Consider the following 26,831-nt stretch of genomic DNA (forward strand, 5'->3'; position numbering starts at 1 on the left):
CACAGTGGCTATTATAATTATCTTCACAAATGTCAACTTTATACTTTTAAGTGGGATTAAATGGATTTTGAGAAGTCCCACACCCCTTCAAACGCATATTTGGCTTTTGATGATGGTGTAGGTTGGAGGAGCGTCACCTAAGTGTGTATTGGATACAAATGCAATTTATAACCACATATGGATTCGAAAAAAAAAACGTAATACACATTGCATGAATAAAAAAAATCTGAATTGACCTGCTGTGTGATCGTAACCTTTCAGTGCAGTCACACAATTGGAACGCGCATTGTGTAATAGACACGCATAATAAAGCATGTTGTCAAAGTGATCTTTCAGGACAGATGGACACTCTACCGGTACAATTTATAACTGACTTATATAATTCTATTAGCAGAGAGTTGCAGAAACAATTGTGGGCAGCAGAGCTCATTCATTGTGCTACTCACTTAAACGTAATGTCTTTGCCAGAAAATGTTTTGACCATGTAAACACCATCATCAATACACTTGATACATTACAGTGGATTGGAAAGCAGAGTATGCAGGAATCTTCCAGTTGAAAGATGCTGCCATTAGGTAACACAACAAGGAGTCGTGCTGATTCGCATCTGCTTCTCAGTTTCACATCAGATGACGTTGGAATTTTAAATAACAGCTGAGAATAGATCACGAGATGAACTCGATGGAGCGCGGGGTTAATGAATCTGATGCATTTCAACAGGTGATAGCTGTGTGTGTGTGTGTGTGTATTTTTTGGGAAGGTGGGTGTGTTGCCAAACATACGAACAAGTCACAAAACCCAACACGTTGCCTGTTCAGCATTGGTGGATGTGTGCGTAAACCCAGCACTAATCCAATCAGTGGACGTCCACAAATCCTTCTTTGTACAAATCAGCTTTGCTTACCACTGACAAAATAAGATTTTATCACTGTTTCAGTTCCACTTATGGCAATTAATTAGCATGATGAATTTGCATGACGAATTTATATAGATTGCCATTTCACACAATGGCTACTTTCTTTTCTGTAGTGCATGTGTGAAGTCTATAGGATCCTAAATGATCCCGGTGGGCGTCTGCAGCACACATTATCGAACTGTCTTTTTCCTGGACTCCAGCAGAGCGAGCTGCCTCTCTGTTTCCCTTGTCCTTTTACAATCATGCTAAGCAGCGTGGCGCATCACTCTACATTAGAGCCTCAACTAGAGAAGGACGCATGTGCAAATTTTCACAATAACATGTCTACACAGCGAAGCCAATATCATCATACACTAGATGACACAGAAAAGTGTTCAAAGCAAATACACTAGGACAGCAAAAATCAATAGATTGCACTTTAAGTCTACAACATTAAGTCATTTCTGCACTTGTCTAATACCCCAAGGATAAAATGATTTTGAACAGGTTGACAACATTGGTGCAGCCACATTTGATTTTGTTGTTCTTTGTAAACAGAAATAAAAACTCAAATAAGTGTTCAATATGTTAAAAAAAACATTTTCTTAAATTCTTGATTTGTTTTTGATTTTGGCTTTGAACCCAATTTTCCTTGATATTATAATTCAACCATTAAACTCAAAATCAGAGAGGTATGAGGCAGCTAAGATACATCCACCCAACATGCTGCAACACTGTGTATAAAAGTGGTGCAGGGTATTTAGATGTGTGTTTGACAGACGGAGTGTAAATAAAACATTTAAATCTGCTTTCTGTGTGAAATGGAGCTCGCCTCTATAACTACCGTATTTTCCGCACTATAAGGCGCACCTAAAAACCTCCAATTTTCTCAAAAGCCGACAGTGCGCCTTATAATCCGGTGCGCTTTATATATAGAGCAATATTGAGCCACTACGGCAGGCGTGTCCAAATATATGGACTTATATATGGACAAAGTTTAAAAATGGGCCATTCATTGAAGGTGCGCCTTATAATCCAGTGCGCCTTATAGTGCGGAAAATACGGTAGTCTGAAATGCACAATTCAAAACAGAAACTCTTGCTTTGTGTTTGTCGATTCTGCTCAAGGCACATTCACAGCCAGGGGAGCCTGTCGATGATGAAAGCAGCTGTTCCAAGTCAGTGTTTAGCCTGGTAAAACATGAGTCATAACTGTCCATCAAGTAATTGGCAGAACATTCAGCAGCAACAGGTGAAAGTCCCTTGACCACAAGACAAGCGCTCATTTTTTACATGCGAGTGTTCCCAAAATCCTGCTTGGAAAGATATTACCTGTCTTCCACCTGTGATTGACAAGTTCAAAAGGAAAAAAAAAAAGCACTTTTCAAAAGAATCCAAATTCATCCAGTTGGCTGCTTAACAGACAACAATGTGGATTAGCAGCGTGCTGTTCTCATGTTTGAACTCAATGTCAAAATAGACTGGTGGGATTGAGAACGTGTGAACCTTCCATGCAAAATGACGGCGCTGGTGTGACAAGCAGAAGCTGTGAAAAAAAAATGGAGGCATCACATCTGCTTCAGTTTACAGCAGTCATGTGTTCATCATTCCTTTTTAACACTAAACGGTAATGGCAAGTAGCACAAGTCTCATATAAGAAAGTGTTGAGTGAACAAATATTCTTAGATTCTCATTCAGGGTAAAAGGTTTTCGCAGGCCTCGACTCACATTCTTTCCTGGCTATCTGACAAAAAGTGACTTGTGTCTAACGTCTGCTCTTGGAGGTTGCTATATGAGAAGAAATTAGATGCTGTGGTTTTGGAGACGCTCTGGGAAGAACCATTTGATGTAAGGTCCAGCGAACAGCTTTGTGGTCCTGCCCCGATGACTGTTTCATCAGGCCCATGACCAAGCGTGACTTTGGCCTTAGAGCGCTCCATTTCATCGCCCACCTGGACTACAGTAGACACAGTGGTCTCCATTCGGCTTGCCTTGCAGATGCTCGTCTGAGTTTGAAAGTAGCGAGTCGACTTGAGTTCCAGGCCTTCGTAGGAGCTTTGAGGGACACAGGGGCAGCAGCGGAAAGCTTGTTTGAAACCTGCACGGAACCTGTAGGGGAAGCATAGACAACTTAATTTACTTATCCACACATACACATCGCCACAAAAGTAACAGAAGGTACACATTCTTGTTAATGGCTTAAGGATCGTAACATTTGTTTTTACTTCCGGTTTCATTTTTCTTCTACATCCTTTGCAAACTCAGTCATTTAGCTCTCTGGTGATTGCATGACAATTAGTAAAATTGTTTTGTCTTAACATTTTCAAGGAACTACAGAATAGACACATCACTGATACAAACGTCAGATTTTATCTGAGAAAGAAACATTTGATGTCACGAGGAAAACGTGTAATATAATGAGAAGTTAAGTGAATAAAGACAAAAGGAAAATGTTCATTTGATTTGATTTGTTTATTTTGGCATGGACATAGTCACACTTCATCACAATGTTCATTGCATGAATTGAACAAGCACAGAACTTGCTAAAATGGGAAAACTTGCTTATCGTGTCTCTGCCCAGATTTCAACCAAGGATTTTGTTTACATGACAATACTACTATTCACTTTCATCCACATAAACCGAGAGCGAGTTCAATTTACATACAATCAACAAGAGGGAAATTTAAAATTTTAATATGTTCATCATTGTATCTGAATACAGATGGAAGATAAGGGAGAAAACCATAACATTTGTTTTTAAGGATCTGACCTGGCAGAGATGAAAGGCAATCAATGTTTTATGAAGGATGATTAAATCTCAGTTTGCAACAGTGCTCTCATATTTTCAGATTATTTCATAGTGAAAACATCCAAATGTGAAATGTAATTTTTCAAACAGCACGGATACAGTTAACAGGTGGAAGAAAGACAGCATTTAGAGGGTAGATTGAATCTAACATGCACCATCTGTCTTCTTTTGTCAAACAAAATCCATGTGACAGGCATGCTGATTTTTTGTCATGGTGTGAGATTCAATCACTGAGTGCGAGCAGTTGAGCACGTTGTACTTTTTAGCCTAATTGGGTTTAGTCTGCTCTAAATCTGTTCTGTTGCCTGTAAATTGATAGATAATCTATTCATTCATCCATCTTTCTCACCGCTTATCTTCTCTAGGGTTGTGGAGCCTATTCCAAGCAGTCTTTGGGAGTAGGCGGGGTACAACCTGAAATGGTCGCCAGCCAGTCGCAGGGCACATATAGACAAACAACCACCAGGGACGGGGAGAACAAGCAAACTCCATACAGGAAGCCTGGAATCGAACCCTGCACCTCTGAACTATGAGGCGGACGTGCTAACCTATACACGGATTTTCTGCGTGTACGCTTCATTTGCATGCTCTTACTCCTGTCAGCTGCTTCAGTGTCTGATGGCTGTATTGAAAAGGATAGAACCGTGACGAGTCCAATCAGTGGGTAAGAGGGGTCTTTGATGTGGGAGACAGCCCTCCTGTGCGGGGGTAGATGTTCTCCAGAAAGCGCAGTGGAATCTTGCTGATTTTCCCAGCTTTTAGCAGTCGTTCTGGTGTTCCACACAGAGATGCTGCTTCGTAAGACGGATGGTGAATGTTTAAAATCGTGGGGGAGCAGTGCTTTGGCAAAAGGAGAGGGGAAAAATGAACACCAACTTGTTGGCAGATGCTTTTAGTGCTCCTGGACAAGTTCCTTCTTGGAAAGGCCAGACAAGGCCTTGCAGACAGGCTAGCAGGGGTTGACATTATCAATGCTTTGTGTTCCTGGGTGGACTTTTAGAGGGTGATCTGGTTTTGTTGGCCTCCTTTCTGTGCTCCAGGTGGAGGTCTTGAAGCAGATGTGAAGTTCATCTGGCAGGATGTCTGTGGTGGTGATGATGGTGGTGGTGGTCTTGTAGTTTGCAATGTGTTGCAGACGTTCCCATGGAGTCGCCAGCGGAATCGATGCTGTCCAGTTTCTCTCTGTACTATATATCTTGGCTGATGTAAAGTATTTCCTCAGTTTGTAGTTAGCAGCACTGCACTCTGTCTCATTACCTCATTTAAATGCAAGAAACCATAAATGGAGCATAATACTTTATCCACTGCTTCTGGTTGGGGAACTTCACATGGGGCACAATGTTATTGACACAAATGCTGATGTGCCCAGTCACATAGCCAGCATAATGGTATGCAGACAACTATCCTCCAGGGTAGCTGCATCTTTAAACACATTCCAGTCTTTCGCAGCAAAACAGTCCTGCAGGGTTCTTTCAATCTTAATACAGTCCAATGCTTGACGTGCTTAGTAATAGTAACAGGGTTTATTTCTCACGATAGACCATTACTAGTATTTTGGCACATATCAACCACCCCCACCTCATTTTTTTACCATCCGACGGCGACTAAGCAATTATTTTGCCTCCGATGGCCACCCATAGCATCATCTGATTAGTTACTTGTGCAGTAGAGTAACAGTAAGCAGGAAAAAGTACATAGGGCTGCATTGGTGCTCTACCCACAAACTTATAAAGTATGAAGGACTAACAATGCCGCGTACTTAGGAGAAGTCAAGCTATCAGCCGCAATCTTAAATTGCCACGTGCTAAGCCCACCTAACTTGAATTGAGTTCTCCCCGGCATGGTCACATCCATTTTTCTCTATGTGCATACCATTAAACCAACAAATCCGGCAAAAGCGCTACATGGACATTTAATTGGTAAAAATACAATTTCAAAATTACTTTAATAAGGTATATTCCCGAGTACTACTTAAAGATTCGTTCCTTGTACATTTTGCTCGTATTTGAAATCAAAGCTGTCCACAATATTTTCCAAGATTGAAGCAACCTTGAACATGTTGCTAATTGGAGAATCTGCTTAGTAAAAATATGCTCAGTCGTGTAAACAAAGTCAAGTTTGGGAGTTTGCTTTATCAGCTTGATGCCATTCTTTTTTTTCTTTTACTGCAAGCGAATATTGGCTCCAAATATCGGTTATCGGCCTTCTTGGCTAATAATATTCTGAATTGGACCTCAAAAAACATTTCGGTCTACCTTTGATTAAAATAGTCATACCGTCTTTTTCCGTGCATAATGTGCAAAATTTAATTAACTTATTGTCCTAAAATCTGGGGTGCGCATTATGCATGGGTACAACCATTTTTGAAGAAAATCTCCCTCAAAATAAAACTTGAAATCACACCTTTCTTCTTGTTTGTTGTCAATCGCGCATCACATTCAGCCATCCTGCCCAACACACTTAGTCAGTAAAATTCATAATTGACGACACATCGTTTGATGCGATGGTGCAATCCTTGATGGTGTGTTATTGTCAAATATTGTTTGTTTTTTAATCTCCATCGCAGACCGGATATCATATGGAGGCCGCAGTACTACAGTACTAGTTTAAAAATCGACACCTAGATGGCGCTAGATATTCGAACTCGGCGGCGGAAATTCGGATCCGATGCGCAGAACGGATGCGCAAGACACGTCAGCTATATAAAGAGCGAGAGTTCAGTTCTCTACCTATTAGTTTCAATTCACAGTTTAATTAGGTAATATTTTATTTCACAACACTTTGCCTTGTTCCTTTCTTCTCTGCTGTTCACTTCAAACACGCTCCATACGAACACAATGCTCTCGTATTAGACGCTTGCTCGATCACCTGCTCGTTTGCTCTCACAATGTACCCGACACAAATCCGAAACATTTCTTCGCTATCGAGTTTGCTAGCGCATGCGCAGTGATACTGACCGGCAGAATAACATCCGGTTGTTCCCAAAGATGATCTTTTTTCTGAAATAATTTTACGTTTACGGACTTAAGAGTCCAACTTTGGGTGCGTATTATACATGGGGACATGCTATTTTCCAACATCGACATGCCATTTTTAGGGTGCGTGTTATGCACGGGGGCGCATTATGCACGGAAAAATACGGTAATTCATGTCTGGATGAGTCGTCTGCAATGACGCCATTGAAAAAAAAAAACACTGCAGTAAATTAAACTATCTGTAGAAACTTTTGGGACAACCTTGAAGCACTATAAAGCCTCTTTTCTATTGCACCGGTTCTACCATGAAACAGCCTGGCTCCGCCCTGTGTAGCTGCAATTGTTTCAAGGCTGGACAGTCACAGTGGAATCGTTCGTCATAACCTTTTCCAACCTGGTTAGGAGGCCTGAACTTTGCTGTCATCTGATTGGCCGACAGATGTAGGCTTTTCTTTAAGCGATGCAGCCAAGAATTCCACTGCACACGCCCATTTCCTTGTTTTAAGCCAATAAAATAGCCTGCTGCCGCAGGAACACTACCACCAGTTACACTGGTATGCGTACCTAATACATACTTGTCTCCAGCATTCGAATCAATTAAAGAATAATAAATATATATATTTTTTAGCAAATCAATTAAACATAATTATAGGGAGGTATTCTGTTCATGTTAGTGCGCACCGAACAGACTGATCTTCATTGGTCAATTGTGTTTAAAAATAGAAAAAAAATTGTCTCCAGGATCCAGGTTTGAGCGACATTAATATTACAGAAACAAGCAACAATAACAAAAGGAATATAACGCATAATTACAATGTCATTATTACGGTAGCACTGAATATTGAGAGCTGTGCAAATCATGTGGAGTCGTCAAACATAAGATAATACCAACTTTAAAATGCAGTATTTAGTGACTCAAGTAAGGTGGCATTTTCTTTTTATACCCTATCACGTCAGCGCAATCAGCACCCTGGACAGTTCTGTCTCGCCGCTCCTACCCCTCGCGACCTGTGACGCACTTTGCTCTCAGCCACACTCCGTAAGAAATCAGCTCATCAACACACCGGCTCATTAACGCTGCTATTTAAACCCTGCACTCCCATCACTCCTGGTCGGTTCGTCTGGCTTGCTATCTGTCGGTTTGGTACCTGTTCTGATTTCCGTTGCCAACCTATCTTGCCCGTTTACCCGACCATCCCTGAACGTGGCCCGGCCCCACACTCTGCCTGTCTCTGACCACGTCTCCGTTCTACGTCTTGTCTGCCGGTTTGCCAGCTCCGTTTTGTTCTCTGCCAAACTTAATCTGCTGCTCTTTCCAGTTTCCCTCTTCCCTTTTCTTTCAATAAAGAAGGTCGTGTTGCCCTGTCTCATCCGTGACAGAGGATTTTGCCTGGCAGCGATGATAGCTACTATTTCAGGAACTGTAGAATTAAATCCCTCCTACCCTCTCTCAACTTTAACTGTTCTAATAAGTAAGAAAACATCAAAAGATGGTATATGATTTGAGTTCACATGCTTACCTGTCGTTTAGGCAGCAGTAGATGATCGGGTTGTACATGGTGGAACTCATGGCCAGCCACATGACGGCCAAATAGACCTGCTGGATAAACGTTTCCTCAAACATATCGGGAAAAAACTGGTGCAGCAGGAAGTAGACATGATAGGGCAGCCAGCAGATAGCAAACGTACACACCACTACAATCATCATCTTCACCACCTGCAACACAGATGAGGGCTCCAATGTTTCTCCACACCAAAATTCACCTAAAAATTCAATTTTTCACACAGGGCCAAGTAGCTTTGAACAGTATTTTGTTCTTTAGCAAATAGTTATCATTTCAAAACTGTGTTGTGTCTGATATTTACATTTGTTTGATAATCTCAATCATTAATATGGAAAACATATGTAAAAAAGTAAGAGAGAAAAAGCCAGATACTTTTTCAGAGCTCTGGGCAAGTATGTGGACGATAATTGTGGAAAGTTTGTGACAGCAGTTGTACGCACAAATAAATCTTATTTGACATTATTGACACAAATGCACATGTGCATCACATACTTAGATGCCTAGTGCAAATATATTCTATACTGCGTGCAAATCCTCATAATCAAATAAGTACAATCAGTTCTGATGTGTGCATTCATTAAATTTGTAAGGTCTTTGGCGATCACAGAGCTACAGGAAGACAACCAAATGTCAACTTTAATAAATGAGCCATACACAGCAGGACAGACTTCATCAATTATTCATGAACAATGGGATTAGAAATGAATAGTATATTATACGATTTGATGTACTTTTCGACGCATTGAATAAAGCGATGTCACTTGAACAATGAAGCTGCTAGACTTGGCTCGACCAAGGTCCGTCAGTATAGTTTATTGTTGTTCAAAGGCATGACATGAAATCAAGTCATATCTCTGTTCGAATCTTTATTAGGAACCTGTCAAATAAAATAAAATAAATTGCTGTGGGTGTCTCAGGGGGAGCGTACCTTGCGTTTAGCAGTCAGCTGCTCCTTGTAGCGATCAGAAGAGTCTCCTGGGATTTCACTGGCCCAGAGGGTCAGTCCCACTACTAGATAAGCACAGCCCATCACCAACAAAGGAAGGAAGTAGATCAGGATGGCCACACACACATAATACCTATGGAACACAAGCAAGCTTCATTAATCAAGGATCCTTTGAATATCCGTTCATCATCACTGCAGCCCACTACTGAGACAACCTTAACCCTGACATCAAACACTACAATTGTTCGAATCAGCATATTAGTTAACCAGCAGTTTTAAGAGGAGGTTGTCAGAAGGGTGAATTATTAAGATGGGCCTTCAGTGACAGGTAAAATGGGCATCGGAAAAACCATTTGGTCACAATGGACATGGTCGAAGGATGCATGTGGGGCTGTAGAAGCTCATCACATCACCGAATCCTAATAGCACCTCTCGTCTGAAGTACTGTGCTAACTGATAACCACAAAGAAACACAAATATATTCCATGTTTTTATTGAGTGACAATGTTCAGATATTTTTTCTTGTTCACTTGTTCAGAAATGTCTTCATAACGTTGCAAAAACACTAATTGTTGCCCAAGACTAATATCTTTTATCTTTTAATTTAGAGTTATTATTTATGATGTGTTCATATTACTAAAGTATAATATCAACCACTCATCCAGTTACTGATGAGCGATTTTAAACACTTTACGATATCATTAAATGTAGCAGTTTCAGTGATTAGAATATTTTTCATGGATAATTTATTATGGACACATTGTTAACGTAGGGAAACAAGCATGTCTACCGTAATTTTCGGACTATAAGTCGCGGGTTTTTTCATAGTTTGGGTGGGGGGGGCGACTTATAATATGGAGCGACTTGTGTTTTTTTCAAAAATGTCCCCCCCCCCCCCAAAAAAAGGGAAACCACGATAAACGAACCGCGATGTAGCAAGGGATTACTGTAATTTGAATTTCAAGTGACGTCAGCAGCGCGACGTCAGCAGTTTGTTTTGTTAAATAAAGAGCCGTTTACCAAACCCACGTCTTTCCTTGTACTTTGTTAAGGCTACAATATAGTTATATACTAGATCTGTGGAATAACGACGAGGCTGACGTCAGGGCTCACGCGCGGCGTTGTTGACAAAGGACGAGGAATTTGATCGATGGATTTAATGATTTAGAGTGCACAAATGGTTTGATAATATTATTGCTTATATAATAGTTATTTGATTTCTAATTTATATATCGTTATATGGGCCTGTGGAATATTTTGAAGTGCAAGCGCCGTCAGCGGCGCGCACCCATTGTTGACAAAGGACGATCGATGGATTTAATGAATTGGAGTGACACAGATGGTTTTATAAACGTGTTATTTATGTAATAGTTTTTTTTTTAAATAACTGAATGTTACGCCAGGGCCGTTCTCAGCTCTTCGTTTGTGTTTATGTCACGTTAGCATACCATCGTTTAGCCTGTTGTTGCTCGTTCATAACTGTTCTTGGTGATGGATTTTGTCGAAAATGCCACTTATACTCCGGAGCGATTTATATGTTTTTTTTCACTTTTTTGGGCATTTTATGGCTGATGCAACTTGTACTCCGGCTTATAGTCCGAAAATTACAGTAATTATGCAGCGGTCTATGCAAAAGCGTGTGCCTTCATTTTGTCTGAGCAATATGAAAAAAGGAGAAGAAAATAATAAAAAAATCCTTCAGACAATGCATAAAATGCGTGTACCAGTACCACCATGTTGGAACAGTGACTTTGACCTGCACAAAGTGACTTTGACCTGCCTATTTGCTCCTCAGCAAGTTCTGCAGAAAAGGTCACAGGCTATTTCCGTAGCTAATAAGTACAATTATGTTAACGCCTCTGAAACTCCCATTGGCTTTCACTTGGGTGAAAACAACCATGCACGCGCACACAGGGAAGGGAAGGAGACCAAATCAAAGAGGAAATCTTTTGAAAAGCCCAAACTTGGAGCTCAGTGGACTTAATCTGAAGTACTGTACAACCCAGCAAAATGAATATGACAACAGCATACAGTAAAAGGCAGTGGCTTTTTATATTCATATTTTATGTTGATGGGATAAATACTGTGTGACAAAATCAAATCATGTTTTTAAATGAAATGATGATGATTTGCAGGCCTTAAATTGTATTCTAGGAAAAGCAACATAATGCTGACATCAAGGAGAAAATGTCTGTCATAATTTGGTCAGTTTCATGCTTTTTTCTCCCCAAAAATCTCATTTCTATTTTTCTATTGGCCAGTTGACACTTTGGGGTGTTATTTTTACACATCATTGACCAATCTAAAGAGTTGAAAATGACTTGCTTTCAATGACAATGCAATGTTAATGGTTGAACAAATATGTCATTTGGGGGTTTCCTGAAAAATTATGATTCTGGAGGACCGCAGCGATAAAATTGTTTTCAGTGTGTTACAAGTCTTTTATTAAGTCTCCGAGGTAATATTTTATACTTGTGATCGTGTCTAGAATTCCAAGCAGCGTACTTCTTTTGCTCAAAAAACGTTGATTCAAAAAGGTCACTTTTCTGCCTCACTTGGACTAGCTTGCATTTATTTCTTTTCCCATTTCAATGTCAAAAAAGCTTGTATGGCAAATTTTCTCTCTGTCCTAAAACATCACCAACAACACCAATTGGTGTCAGCGATGGGTGGGAGGGACTTTGAAACACAAATGTGTCAAAGCCAAAAGCAAAATTGACGGTGCCACATGCATCCTTTTCAGATCTCACTTGGTGTATGATGTTGCTGTAATCATTGTAGAAATTCTGAAGATGACTCACTTTAGCAGTTTGGAATGTACATTTGGATTTAATGTAGGCCTACCGTGTGTTTTTGAAATGCACCCTTCTCCTAACTTCCCAACACAGACTGTGAACATAAAGAAAGAATAATTGCTGTAATGCATAGGTATCAAACTCAAGGCCCGGGGGCCAGATACGGCCCGTCACATCATTTTATGTGGCCCGCGAAGACAAATTTCGCATCGACTTTGTGTCATTACTAAAATTGTTTTCACTTTTGAACAAATAGAGATATTGTTTGCAATTCGTCTTTTTAAAATATTTGAACAGTTTTTACTAGTCTCGTACTTGTCTAAGAGTGAGCGAATGAGGTCATCTTTGTCTCAGTCATGACAGTAAGAGCAACAAGAATTCTTGAGGGCAAGGACTGACGATTAAGTCTGATGAAACTTCATTTCCCGTCAAACATACCATTTTCATGTGTATGCCAAACTCTCAGCAGCAGTGATGAATTGAAGGAAACCCTTGATGAAAAACAAAGACAGTTCCTCCAAAGGAAAAAAACTAAACAGAAAAGCAGATACTGGTGTAATATGCTGGGAAGGTGTGCTGGGGCTACACTAACTCTAACAACTTGATGCTTTTGACCTTTTGTGCTGAAAACCACTTCACAATTACAAATAGATTGCTTCAACGAGCAAATAAAACAATATGGTGTGGCATCTGATTGAATTTGCCATCTGCCGTCAGACTCCTCAATGACTTCAGGATCATAAAGGCCATGTGGGAACAGATTGAAGGACACGCAACTATCTAGCCAGATCCATTCTAACTGTGCATATCGCCCCAACACACCTCCAGCAGCTTATCAAGTCGGTGTTCAAAGTCACCAAACGTGAACAACTTCAGCGACAAAGTCAATTTGCAGTTATGGACCCCTGACTGGAAGCCCAACCATAAATTGGGGAACAATTCAAATCGATAGTGATGGAGTCAGCAAAGGTAATGACTGCGCCACAACTGGTTTGAGAAGAATAATCACACGTCTGGCTGATAAGACAAAGGCCTTTGTTCCACCACATTCCACCACTTATCATCGACGGGGTCTGTGTGAAGAGGGTGTCCTCCTTCCGCTACCTGGGAGTCCACATCGAGGAGGACTTCACCTGGGGCGTGAACACCTCTGAGCTGCTTAAAAAGGCCCAGCAGAGACTCTACTTTTTAAGGGTGCTGAGGAGGCACAGCATTACACAGCGACTGCTGGTGTCCTTCTATCGCTGCTCCATAGAAAGCACTTTAACGTACTGTATATGTGTTTGGTACTCCAGCTGCACTGCTGCTCAGAGGAAAAAGCTCCAAGGGGTCATCAACACAGCACAGAAGATCATTGGCTGCCCTCTCCCCACACTGGAAGACCTACACAGAACCCGCTGTCTCAAAAAAAACCAGAACATTCTGAAGGACACTTCCCACCCTGGCCACTCCCTTTTCGAACTGTTGCCATCAGGCAGACGCTACAGATTAATTAGGTCGAGGACTAGCAGATTCGCCAACAGTTTTTACCCTACAGCGGTAGTCACATTGAATGCAGCTAAACGTCAATGATTATGTCTGTGTATGTTCTTCTGTGGGTTTTTAGCTTGTTTTTTTTATCTTTTTATTCTATTTATTCTATTTATTTTTTATCGCATGCGCGGATCGGTTGGCACTTTTTAAATTTCGTTGTACATGTGACAATGACAAATAAAGATCTATTCTATTCTTTGATGTGGGGTGGAACAATCCCTCCTCCATTTCCAGGTATGATTCCTTCAAGTGCCTCCAGATGCAGGCCCAAGCAACCAAATGAATTGTCGGTGAAGAAGGCAGAGATATCCCGACACACCGAACCCCAAGATGTTCCTCAGCACCATAAAGGAGGTTTATGCCATCCATGCACTTCCCCACTCCTGCTGGCTCAGTGCTGCTATAGGAGAAGAGCAGCATTAATGCACAATGGAGAGAACCCTTCAGCAACCTGCTCAACAGGCCCTCCATTTCAGGTCCTTGCGTGCTCAATTTGATGGCAGGCACATGGACGGGCCAGCCTGGCACACCCAGACACGACATCTTTGAGGCGAAGAGATGATTAGATGAGATTGATGCATGCACACGAAAGGCGGCATATCCGGTATACCCAATTTCCTTGCCCCCCACTGTGGTCGTTTGCAAATTAAGAACTGGCCTGACTAGCCATCTCCGCACACACGCAAGAAAAGGACAGAACACAAACTGTCATCATTGGAATAATTGACAACCAAAAGATTGTTTTAATTAATAACTACGGTACTATTAAATATATCACTCTTGTCTTTGTCTTAGATGTAATTTTCATCGGGTTGTTGATTTTATATTTCTTATGTTCAGAATAAAATGTGTTGCAATATGTGGTTTATGTCTTTTAAGAATTGTGTGATCACACCAATAATCCTGATCATTTTGTTCATATTTTCAGGATGACATTTTCACAGTATTTTATCTTTAAATACAGATATATATTGAACGATGTAAATTGTGTTCTTAATTCCAAATGCGTTGCGTGTTTACTGTAAGAAATGGACCACAATGATGTAGTTAGACGACTTTATGTTACAATAGATTTTTTTTAAATTCGTTCACCAGATTATTACAAGTGATGATAGTCCCACAGGTCAAACTGTGGCAAAAAAAATAAATCACAAAATCTGTAAGTATCAGAACTGTCATCTATTTTGAAGCGAGCTCGGTTGAAGTCCGACCTTGTACAGAGAGAATAACTGAGTCGTCTCCTTCAGTCGTCATGGCAGAAAAGATGTACTATACTGCCTGACTGCCACTCAAGTTGAATCAATAAAACCTTGCTCACTGCATACCACAGAGCCACTGAAAAATGACACTAAGTTGGAGCTGCTGCTTTGGCTCTTATCCCAACGTGAACACATCACTTCAAGTGTTTGGCAACAACATTTGTTTGGCATAGTTTGGAACATGGACAAATAGGCTCGCAGATTAAACTTCACGCCAATTTATGTAAATGATGGGTAAATTCATATGCACATTTGAAATAGAATTTTAAACATGTGATTGTATCATTCTGCATACTTAATGAGTGTGTAATCTGGCATTTGCTAAAAAAAAAAAAAAAAGAAAGGGCAAACGCTATCTGGTGCCAAATTTTATGGGGATAAATCACAGAGAACGAGATGCTCAGCCTATGATTTCATCAATCTGTCTATTTACTGTATGTATGTGCGACTATTGTACACACTTTAGCGTCTTTCTTCAGCATGACACTGATTCATTTTGTTAGGAGTTCTTGTATTTCTTTTGACAAGGTAGAAGTTGAAAGAGAGTATAATGGCTAGGGGGACAAAACGGGTCAACCACTTTGGAGTGAGTCAAGACAGCATTTCAACAAGGGACCATTTGGTTATGTGTGCTAAAGTGCACAAACATGCTCAGTAGTCCCTTCAGACTTGTGCATGAGCTCATGCCACGGGGTCATTCACCACCTAAATTTCGAAGAAAATAGAAATACTCAAATAACACTGTCACAATAAAGCTAATTTGCTCTCCCAAACCCATTTGGAATCAATTACAATATTTTAGTTGATATTTACATTCCACTGTCAAAATATGTGAGGTGTACAAAAACAGTGTCAGTCATGTTTTGATTGTTTCAGTGCTTGAGGTGCCAATTAGGACAACAACAAAAAATCCAAGAGTTGAAAAATTTTGAATTTCTTTTTGAGCTAGCATATTGACATTGTTCAGTAAATTACACTGCATAAAATGAGCAGAAAATGCTCTACACAAGTTTGTATTTAGAATCTGTTCGTTGAACTTGGCTGGCCAACCACTCCTTCTCAAGCGTCATTATTAAGCATTACACATTCACAAAAATGAAAGTTCAGAACATTGTGAAAAAACCTTCCTGGCCCTTGAAAGAAAATAGTTACTACTTCTCTGCGACAACAAGAACTTGCAAAGAAGATGAATTGTGTACTTGATTTGGGTCAAAAGTGTGCAACTTGAAAAACCGATTTGAATCTGAAAAAAAAAAGATCAGAATCTGAAAAAATAAAGAAAGAGTTGAACCTGAAAAAAGACCTCAAACCTTGAAAAATAAATGAAGGTAAAACCTGAAAATTAATAGTTTATTAAAATAATTTACCGAAGCGAAGCAAAACTATTTTGAATTCGACAAAACTTTTCATACAAGTATTTTTCTCTTGAATCATTTTTCTTTTTAAGCTCAACACGTTTATTTTCAGTGTCAAGTTTTCAATCAACATCATAAAAAATTTCTGAGTGTCTGGAGAAATATATGAAAGCGGCAAGGCTGAAAAACTGACGTTGAATTGAACTAGCATCATGGCATCGAGCAGTGGTTGTCAACCAGTGGTCCGCGGCCCTCTAGTGATCCAAGGCAGTATTGCAGGTGGTCCACGAAATTGGAAAATAATAACGTTTTTAAAAATAAAATCGATCCATTATTTTGGATTGATTTATTTTCCAGCTAATTTCGTGAATCAATTACTTCATAGATGACTTTTTAGGCCGCCTTGTGTCATCTCGCCAGGCAGTGTATTTTACAGCAGACTGGCAATCATCCCCTCACCCATGACGACTCGTTGGTGTGCTCGACTGCTGTTGGCAAAGAGCGAGCACATGCCGTGACATTGCATTGACGTATCACCTAATATACTACAAATATTTCATATTGAATGGCTCAACTTTGTTGATGATGTGTGTGGATAAAGTCTCCCAGGTTGATTATTATGTAAATCACCCCCACTGTTGTGCAATAGTGGAAGGTCTGACTAACAAGCGCATTTTCATAAACAGTCGGATAATAAAATTATACGGTTTGAGCAGGCACTCCAGAGAACCAAATATTTGTACACAAGCAATTAAAACGTCATTTTCCAAAATATAGTTCTTTGATGAAGGCTAATTGGCAGTGCCATCAGCACAAAGTACTGACAGCGAAGGCCCCCTAAGGTGAGGCAGAGCAGTGCCTGAAAAGAGGATGTGAGACTTGGGCTTGTGTTATCAGCTACACAGTTTCAGCAGAAGATTGCATTCTCATTTATCTTCCTTGTGCAACTGAAAAAAAAGTGCAACAATCACAATCAATTGAACTTCTGTCACGCAGTTTATTACCGTATTGGCCCAAATATAAGAATGTTTTTTGCATTGAAATGCGAGGTTTGGTGTGTTGCCGAGAGTATTTCATTTATGGTTATTTAGTATAGCGGAACCGTTACGCGCAGTTAGTTATGTAATGTGTGCCGTCTACTAGTGTGTGACATCAGAAGTTGAGCGTTGACTTACGTGCTGTATTTCTGTCTGTTGCAGAATGTTGTTGTTTTATTACAGTAGATTGGTTTATTTACAAAAACCAGAAGCCATTCATTTACAAATGTGATTGCACTTTAGTTTACATATTTAAATGTTCAGATATTAAGATGTGATAGACAATTTTTGCATGATTGAATGAGGCAAAATAACATGCTTTTTCTCTCAAATATATTGTTATAATCATTTGTTTCAGATGTAATCATTTTCTGTATAAAAATTTAATTTGGTGTTCAAAAAGTCTTTTTTCAAACTTGAGTCTTGAAAAAGAGGGGGTCGTCTTATAATCAGGGTCGTCTTATATTCGGGACAATACGGTACAAATTATATTTCCATGGAGAAATCTAACATTTCGTAAAAATCTGGCAAAGAAAGGTTGAGCTGAGAAATTGTTATGAGCAGAGCTGTGTTCTCTAATGTGTGTATTTGTGTGAAAGTATTCATGCTGATACAACATCGTGCGTATATTAATGGTGACAGTAGTGAGACTAGAAAAATACAAATGAAAGAAATGCAAAGGTTACAGGGGCGGCACAACCAAATCACTCTCAAGCTTGCTGCAAATGATTCTGTTTATCTATAACAAACTACAGAAGTTGGTGATTCACAGCAGGTGTGTAAGCATGATTAACACCAACATTTGCACAATAATACATCACCGAGCTTCCCTTTGAACATTGCTCATGGTGACAAGGTAAAATGCACTGCTGTGCCTCTGTGAGCAATGACAGTTTTATTTGTTTTATCTTCTCTGCAAAAGACAGATATGGTGCGGCTTGGATATTTCTCCCAATTTGACATGAGACCAGATGGTTCTATTTGTAGCAGCCTGTGGACATATGATATCTGGAGTAAAGGTGAACCCTGAATAGCTGCAGTCATGTCAGAAATCAATCAATCTGTAAACTTGTTGAATCACAACAGTTACATTTGACAAAATGTTATTTTTGATGTTTAACGGTAGGTAAATGGAAATGGGCACAAAAGTGCTCATATATGGGCCAAAGAATAGTACAGTTTCAATGTGATTTAATATATATGTTTTAATTTAAAAGTAGATTAAAACATCAGATTTATTTTTTTTGAAACAAACATTCTTTGAATTAAAGGTTTAAGCCAGTTATGGACATGACAATTTTTAATATAAAATTTCAAAACATGAAGTGATACCACATACAACAAGGGCAGAAATTGGCAAGAATATTCTTACAGTGGGGGGAGGTTGGAACAATTTATCAAGGCCCCAAGAAGAGAGGGCACTCTGGGTTTTTGTAAAGACTTTTAAATTAGAGACATTTCTTTGAGTAAGACATGTTGAATAAAGAATATTGTGATTAAAATAAAATTAAATATTGTTTTCTGGGAAAGTTATTATTAAAATACATTTCAACTCAATAATAATTGTATTTTTTTTGCAGGAAAAATGAAGACCCTGAAGTTACATGAAACCACTTGAAATGAGATTTAAAATATAATGGAATAGAAAATTGAATGAATAGAAAAGAACCCTTTTCAAATATTCTGAGAAAAACTGTTGACAAATAATTGACCCTGAAGTTACATGAAACCACTTGAAATGAGATCTAAAATATAATGGAAGAGAAAATTTAATGCATGGAAATGAACCCTTTTCACATATTCTGAGAAAAACTGTTGTGACAAATAATGATTGCAATACACTGCTTTGAACCTGCTCCAGCCCTCAGAGGTAAAAGCAAAACAAACTGTTATTAACTACGATTTGCAACCGTCAACCTACCCATTTTTAAAACATGCATACTAGTAGCTATTGATAATAGTGATGCTGATAATTTAAAAATCGGGTTGGAACTCCTAGCGTACTTATTTCACTCCGAGCCCTTTAAAGGGTCGAAGACAATTATTTTACAGTAGTCCTCACGAGTTCTTAGAATAACTGTGGGGCCCATGGTGGTATTGTTGTGGGACAATGTTGGGTGGACATTCATACATATCTATTCTTTTTTTTTTAAAATTATTTTGTGACCATATGTCTTAACATGTTATATGCAAATATTACTGTATGCCTAATATCTGGGGATTTGAATAAGGCACCTGGGACTGCTAAGGGGTCCTCTGAACCCGGAAATGAATCGACAGTAAGCAGTTAGTTTTGTCATGTCTGGCTGTAACTGTCGTCGTTGTACTGTGTGTTTCAGTAAATATACTATTTTTTTCAACAAACCCCGCATGCTTGGAGTGATTCACATCCATGCGTGCGACATAACCTGTAGGAAGAACATTAGTTGTGTTTATTCCTGTATACCTTGGCTGTTGTTAAGAGGCATGCTTTTTGATATGTGAGCTCAAACAACCTCAGGCTAGACCATGATCCATGTGTGTATGTGTGTGTGTGTGTGGGGGGGGGTGGCTTTAAGGTACGTCAGTGGGCCCTTTGGGAAACCGAACAGCCCAGGAACTTTGAGTTTCTGGTAGCAGGTGTTCTCGGTAGTAGGAGCATGTGCGGCCCACTAGTTTGTGTTCACACAGAGCAACAATAGGCGATGTGGTTTATTCAATTTGGACAAAACTGAAAAAACTGAACCTGAAAACTGACTGCACACTAGACTCTTAATTCCGATCTTCAATAACAACAAAAAAAGCCAAATGTATAAACTTCTTTGTTTCTTCTCTTTTCGCTCTTTGTGACCTTTAGTATGAGTTAAGACCAGAGCGGAAGAAGGGGCTGACAGAGAGGAGCAGCCAGTGAAGACGAGGTAACGCGCATCCGCACTGCAGCTTTGATGAGAATGAGGAGCTAACCGCCGTGCATGGCTAACTAGAAATCAAATTTTAGCATCGATATTATAAAATCTGAACGATTCTGGGATGATAGACCCTGTTCCACTCGATTCCCAGTTCTTGTTGCCAAACCTACTTCACACAAATCTTGAGGTGTATAATAGCAGTGGCAACCCCAAGTTCAATGACCCAATCAGCGTTTGTCTATACAGCACGCCCCCACGAACATTCTGGGTACATAGACGAAGACATGGCTAGGTAGGCACTTGGAAAGACGCTGGTGGAACCTTCCAGACCCGGAACCTTATTTGTATGTGAACAAGGGAGGTACCGTATTTTCCGCACTATATGGCGCACCGGATTATAAGGCGCACCTTCAATGAACGGCCCATTTTAAAACTTTGTCCATATATATAAGGCGCATCGGATTATAAGGCACACCTTCAATGAATGGCGCATTTGAAAACTTTGTCCATATATAAGATATATACATTTGGCCCGCGGGCTGGACTTTGGACACGGCTGCTGTAGTGGTTCAATATTGGTCCATATATAAGGCGCACCTGATTATGAGCCTTTTGAGAAAATTGGAGGTTTTTAGGTGCGCCTTATAGTGCGGAAAATACGGTACACAGACTACCAGGGTGGAAGGGGAAAGATTATTGTTTCTGAATTGGTTCCTGCGATGTGAAAGTCTCTATACAGTATGTATGGGGGCCCAAAATCTGAGTGCAATTATGTTGAGTGCACTTATTGCAGAAGAAAACTTGTACATTTTCAAAATGAATATTCTACATTTTTATTTTATTGTTACTTGATTTTGTTTTTATGACAGTGTACATTTACTTAATGAAGACTATGCAATGAAACATAAGAAATATCTTTAGCTTTTCATCTTTATCTATGCACACAAAACTCCAGTGCACCACACACATAGCAATCAATCCACCAATAATTGTGAGTGCATTTATTGCAGCAGAAGCCTAGGAGGAGAAGACGACAGCCTCCACGTGGCCTCCTCTGCAAGTAGCAAGAAATGGCGCAAGACCAACTTGTGAAACGAATGTCGTCAACCAAACGTCGAGCTCGTCGAGCTCGAGCTGGCAGGCTTAGGACCGGCGGACGGGCAGTCATCCCGACCGTCGAAAACCGAGGCCTGTCAGTGCTTCAACTCAATGTCGAGGGCCTAACAACCGCCAAACTCGAAGTCCTGCGTCACCTGGCTGACTCCAACGAGGCAGCGGTTCTGCTCCTGCAGGAGACACACTGCACATCCGACAACATCCTCAAGATCCCTGGGTTCCATCTTGCTGGGTCCATCTACAGCAAGCAACACGGTGTGGCAACGTTCGTCAGGACTGAATTAAGCTGGTCAGCCAGCAGCCAATCCCCACCAGGCTCTAACATCGAGTGGCTGGTTACAAAAATCCAGGAAACATCAGTCGTCAACGTATACAAACCCCCACCATCGGAGCTGTCCGTGACATCACTCCCATCAACAACTGCACCTGCCATCTATGCAGGTGACTTCAACTGTCAGCACACAGACTGGGGGTACAACCACACAACACCTAATGGAGTGGCGCTGAGTGAATGGGCCTCCAACACTGATGCTCTGCTGCTATACGACCCCAAGGAGCCTCCAACGTTCTTCTCTGCACGCTGGAACACCTCCACCAACCCGGACCTGGCCTTCGCCATCTGCCACAGTAACGACCCGAAACCGGAGAGACGCATCCTGGATAGGTTTCCCCGATCACATCACCGGCCATCCATCATTAAAGTCCCAGCACTGGTGGAAACGGTACCAGGAAAACCCGTCAAGCGATGGAACTTCCGAAAGGCCAACTGGGAGTCGTATGCTGAGGAGACTGAAAGAAGGTCAGCTGGCCTGCCAGACCCAGACACAGCCGATCTGGATGCGGCCTATGCAGCCTACTGCCAGGTCCTCCTGGGTGCGGCAAAGAAGACCATCCCACGGGGCTATAACAGGAACTACATACCGGGTTGGGACAAGGAATGTAGCCGCCTTCTGTGTGATCACCAGAGGGCTAGCTCCAGAGAAGAGGTGGACATGACTGCAGCAGCGCTGCTCCAGAAGCTGGGCATCACCCGTAGGGCCAGATGGACAGAAGTCGTCGAATCAATCGACTTCACCCATTCTAGTCGCAAGGCGTGGCAGACCATCAACCAGCTCACAGGCAGAAATACAACACCCCACAGCTACCCAGTCACAGCAAATGCCATTGCATCCCATCTCCTGAAGAACGGCCGCTTCCCGGATGCTGACAAAGTTTTTGCCCGACTGATATCGTGTGAGGTGTCTGGCCTCTCGGGAGCGGCCAGTGTCGATTCCAACCTCTCGGGAGACTTCACAGCAGAGGAACTCAGTGAGGCCTTGAGCAAGCTCAAGCCAGGCAAATCCCCTGGTCGTGACAACATCCACCCAGAGTTTGTCATCCACCAGAGCACAACAACATCTGGTTGGCTCTGTGCTTTCTTTACATCATGCTACCGGAGATTTAAGCTCCCAAAGACTTGGCGCTGTGCCTCTGTCATAGCTCTGCCGAAGCCAAATAAACCTGCAGAAGATCCTAAGTCATACAGACCAATCTCGCTGCTCTGTGTCCCATTTAAGATCTTGGAGAAGATGATCCATAGCCGCATCGAGCCAGTGGTGGACTCACAGCTCCCACGGGAACAAGCTGGTTTCCGTTGTGGAAGATCAACAGCAGACCAGGTGACACTACTCTGTCAGGACATTGAGGACAGCTTCCAGGACAATGAGAAAGCTGGGGTAGTGTACCTGGATCTGACGGCTGCATATGACACCGTGTGGCACCGGGGACTCCACCTGAAGCTGCTGAGGACAATACCAGACCGGCACATGGTGAAGTTCATCATGGAGACAATTTCCAACCGCAGCTTCATCCTCCAGACCAGCAGGGGCCAGTGCAGTAGGCTCAGAAGACTGAGGAACGGGGTACCGCAGGGGTCTGTCCTCTCGCCGATGTTGTTCAATGTTTACATCCACGACCTACCTGATACAGCATCGAGAAAGTATGGCTACGCAGACGACCTTGCCATCATGATGAGCCGACCAACGTGGAAGGCGATGGAAGAGGGTCTTAATGAAGACATGGGCACACTGGTAGCATACCTTCGGAGGTGGCGTCTACAGCTCAGCGTCGGAAAGACAGTCGCAGCGGCATACCACCTTAGCACCAGAGAAGCCAGGAGGGAACTTGAGGACAACAAATGTCTGGAGGTCCAGCAAGCCCCGAAGTACCTTGGAGTGCGCCTAGATCGGACATTATCCTTCAAACAACACCTGGAAGAAGTCAAGGCCAAGGTGACATCCAGAGCCGCGCTGATCCGCCGCCTCGCTGGAACAACCTGGGGAGCCTCCGCTAAGACGCTGCGAACATCCACCCAAGCCCTGGTCTTCTCTGCAGCTGAATACTGCAGCCCAGTCTGGAGCAGAAGCCCGCATGCGAGAAAGGTCGACGTGGCTATTAATACCTCCCTCCGGATAATAACTGGATGCTTGAAACCTACTCCTGTGTCCCTCTTGCCGGTCCTCGCGGGAATAGCACCGGCCGGCCTCCGACGGGAGGCTGCCACCCTCGCCCTGGCCAGGAAGGCACAAAAATATGACTGGCACATCTTGCACACCACCACAATAACACCAGCACCTCCAAGCAGACTCAAGTCCCGCCACCCCTACAACAAGGCAGCACAAGAGATGCTCGACTCTACCTCTGAGGACATCTCCAGAGACGCATGGTTGGCAACAGCCTGGAAGCAGGAGTGGGAGTCGGCCGGACCCTCCCGAGTCCACCGCTACATTTGGGACCCAGGAGATGGCGCCATGGGAGGAGACGACCTACCACGCCGGCAATGGACCACGCTGAACCGCCTACGGACTGGGGTCGGTCGCTTTGGGTCATCAATGAAGACGTGGGGCATGGCGGACAGTGCGGCATGCGGGTGTGGTGACCCTGAGCAGACCGCCGACCATATAATCAACATCTGTCCCTTATATGGACCACCCTCGGAAGCCAGCCTCTTCGACCTAGGACCAGAGATGCGGGCATGGCTACGCGACACCGAGTTGGACATTTGACGTTACACGAAAGAAGAAGCAGAAGCCTCATAAATTTTCAAAACAAACCTTATACATTTTGATTTTATATTTTATTTTATTCTTTCATTTACATTTTTACTATACAGTATACATTTACTAAATTATAACTATGGATTAAAACATATGCAATACCTAGTCCTACATATACAAACAAAACACCAGATGTGGGCATTCTATTGGCTGGTAAATGGAAAATGATGAGAAACTTTGAAAAACTGACAGGCACACCGCTGACTGAAGCAGATTTTCACCAGGTACGCCTCAATAACCAGGTAAATATCAACGGACCTTCTCAGAAGATCATTTCCCTTGTTAAGCAAATCAGGATGATCTGCTCACCATTTACAGTGGGGCAAAAAAGTATTTAGTCATCCACCAATTGTGCAAGTTCTCCCACTTGAAAGATGAGAGATGCCTGTAATTTTCATCATAGGTACACTTCAACTATGAGAGACAAAAAAAAAAATCCAGAAAATCACATTGGCTGATTTTTAAAGAATTTATTTGCATATTATGGTGGAAAATAAGTATTTGGTTAATAATGGCCTCAATCTAGGGCTCCATGCAAGATCTCACTCCGTAGGGTCAAAATGATCACAAGAACGGTGAACAAAAGTCCCAGAAAAACACGGAGGGACCTAGTGGATGACCTGCAGAGAGCTGGGACCAAAGTAACAAAGACTACCATCAGTAACACACTACGTCGCCAGGGACTCAAGTGCTGTAGTGCCAGACGTGTCCCCCTGCTTAAGCCAGTACATGTCCAGGCCCGTCTAAAGTTTGCTAGACAGCATCCAGAAGAGGATTGGAGGAATGTCATATGGAACGTCAAACTGAAAGTTCCAATCCAATGTGATTTTCTGGATTTTTTAAAAATGTTGTCTGTCATAGTTGAAGTGTATCTATGATGAAAATTACAGCCATCTCTCATCTTGTAAGTGGGAGAACTTGCACAATTGGTGGCTGACAATACTTTTTTGCCCCACTGTACATACTGCAATTGCTGGCCCAACATTTATTAAAATCATAGCTAAAAAGCACAGACTCTTGTTTCTACACAATTAATCACTGCTTTTTACTTAGTTTTGTTCCTGCTTGTATTTTGAATAAATGTTTTCCATTTTATTTCATGAAACCATGTGAGTGATTGGTGTCACAAACAATGACTTCTGCTGATTACGGTGTCAAAATAAATGAAGCCCACCCAAGGAGTGAATAATAAGGAGTCACAGCCAATAATGTGATGGCTTTCCCAAGTCAGTAGGAAATATTTCTCGTGATTATCATAGTATGCAATTCAGTTTATGACATGTAGCGGACTGCACTCCTGTCAGAATGTATTCAATAATTTTGAGCTGCGCCCGAAATTGCAACGCGTTACAAGATTCAGTAACTGCAATATCACAAACCCATAAGATGTAACTCGTTATATTACCTTATTGCCTAAATATAATAGTGTTACTTTTTAGTTACCCCCAACAATGAGGATAACGTCAATTGAGAGAACAAATAAATTCTCAATTGAGAGAACAAATAAATTCATCCGTCACCTTCAGGTTGTTGCAGTAATGGGACCAAATATACTTTTCAAGGATCTCATTACAGGATATTGAAGATCATCACCATTTTATTACCAGAGAACAGTCAAATTGATTGAATGTTGCTTGTATTGTCTATTGGCACATAAGACTTCAATATTTGTTTCTGGTGTTTTCTGGGTTTGGCTGTTGATTTCTTAACATACGACAAACAAACAACCCTCTATAACAGACAACACGAGGCCTCCCTGTTGTGCTTTATTGGCTTTGCATTAGGCATTTCACACGTGTCATATTCTGTTTGGGTGTTACACAGGCAGACCATAACTGCCTGTTTGCTGTCAGACCTTGAGGCACCTTTAACAGCTCGCTGAAAGGGAAATTTGAAAGAAGGCTCACATGATGAGCTAACATAGGTGTGAAAAGCAGAACTGTGTTGCCCGAGGAAAATGAATTTATAAACAAGCAAGACTGACAAACAGAACCAAAATAGAATAGCCATTATATTCTCTTAATTCTCTGTTTTCTATGGCAATAGTTTTATTTAAAATGCCATAAATAAACATCACGGTGGACTAGTGGTCAGCATGAACTCGCTTTGGGGTTCCAATGCCAGCTCTGGCCTTCCTGTGTGAGGATGCATGTTCACACTGTGCTTGTGTCATTACCTTTCACATCCAAAACCATGCACATTAAGTTCAGCGATTCTCAATTATTTTCTGTTATGGCCCTGCAGGAAGAAGAATATATCTTGCACCCCCTCCCCCAACTCTCTTCAGTGACTATGAATAGTATCATTTGTAGATGAAATTGTAAGACGTACACTTCAGCATGACATTGTATCCTAATTAACATGTTCCAAGGGGTCACAATTGATTTCTGCAGTGATTCAGATGATATGATGTACCCTGTTATCATATTTATGAATGAAATAAAAATGACATCCACCACACATGTCTGCAGAGCTCAGAATATTTCTTCCTGCTTCTTACATTCCAAAGTTAGAGAAGTTAGTACCGCACCATGTGCCAAATATGAAAGAATCACTCGATGAAT

The 26,831-nt window shown here is 41.4% G+C and overlaps 1 protein-coding gene across 1 annotated transcript in view; it reads right to left on the reverse strand.

Moving 5' to 3' along the window:
* Positions 1-1,880: 1,880 nt before the first annotated feature.
* tacr1a (tachykinin receptor 1a) overlaps positions 1,881-26,831 on the reverse strand; it is a 40,731-nt gene continuing 15,780 nt past the window's right edge. Inside the window, exons 3-5 of the mRNA XM_037259326.1 lie at positions 9,172-9,322; positions 8,199-8,395; positions 1,881-3,003 (exon numbers count right to left, since the gene is read on the reverse strand). Of these exons, the coding sequence (XP_037115221.1) occupies positions 2,619-3,003; positions 8,199-8,395; positions 9,172-9,322 (733 nt within the window). The 3' untranslated portion in view covers positions 1,881-2,618. The remainder of the gene's footprint in view (positions 3,004-8,198; positions 8,396-9,171; positions 9,323-26,831) is intronic.

This window comes from Syngnathus acus, chromosome 9, assembly GCF_901709675.1.
Source record: "Syngnathus acus chromosome 9, fSynAcu1.2, whole genome shotgun sequence".
NCBI classification, from domain to species: domain Eukaryota; kingdom Metazoa; phylum Chordata; class Actinopteri; order Syngnathiformes; family Syngnathidae; genus Syngnathus; species Syngnathus acus.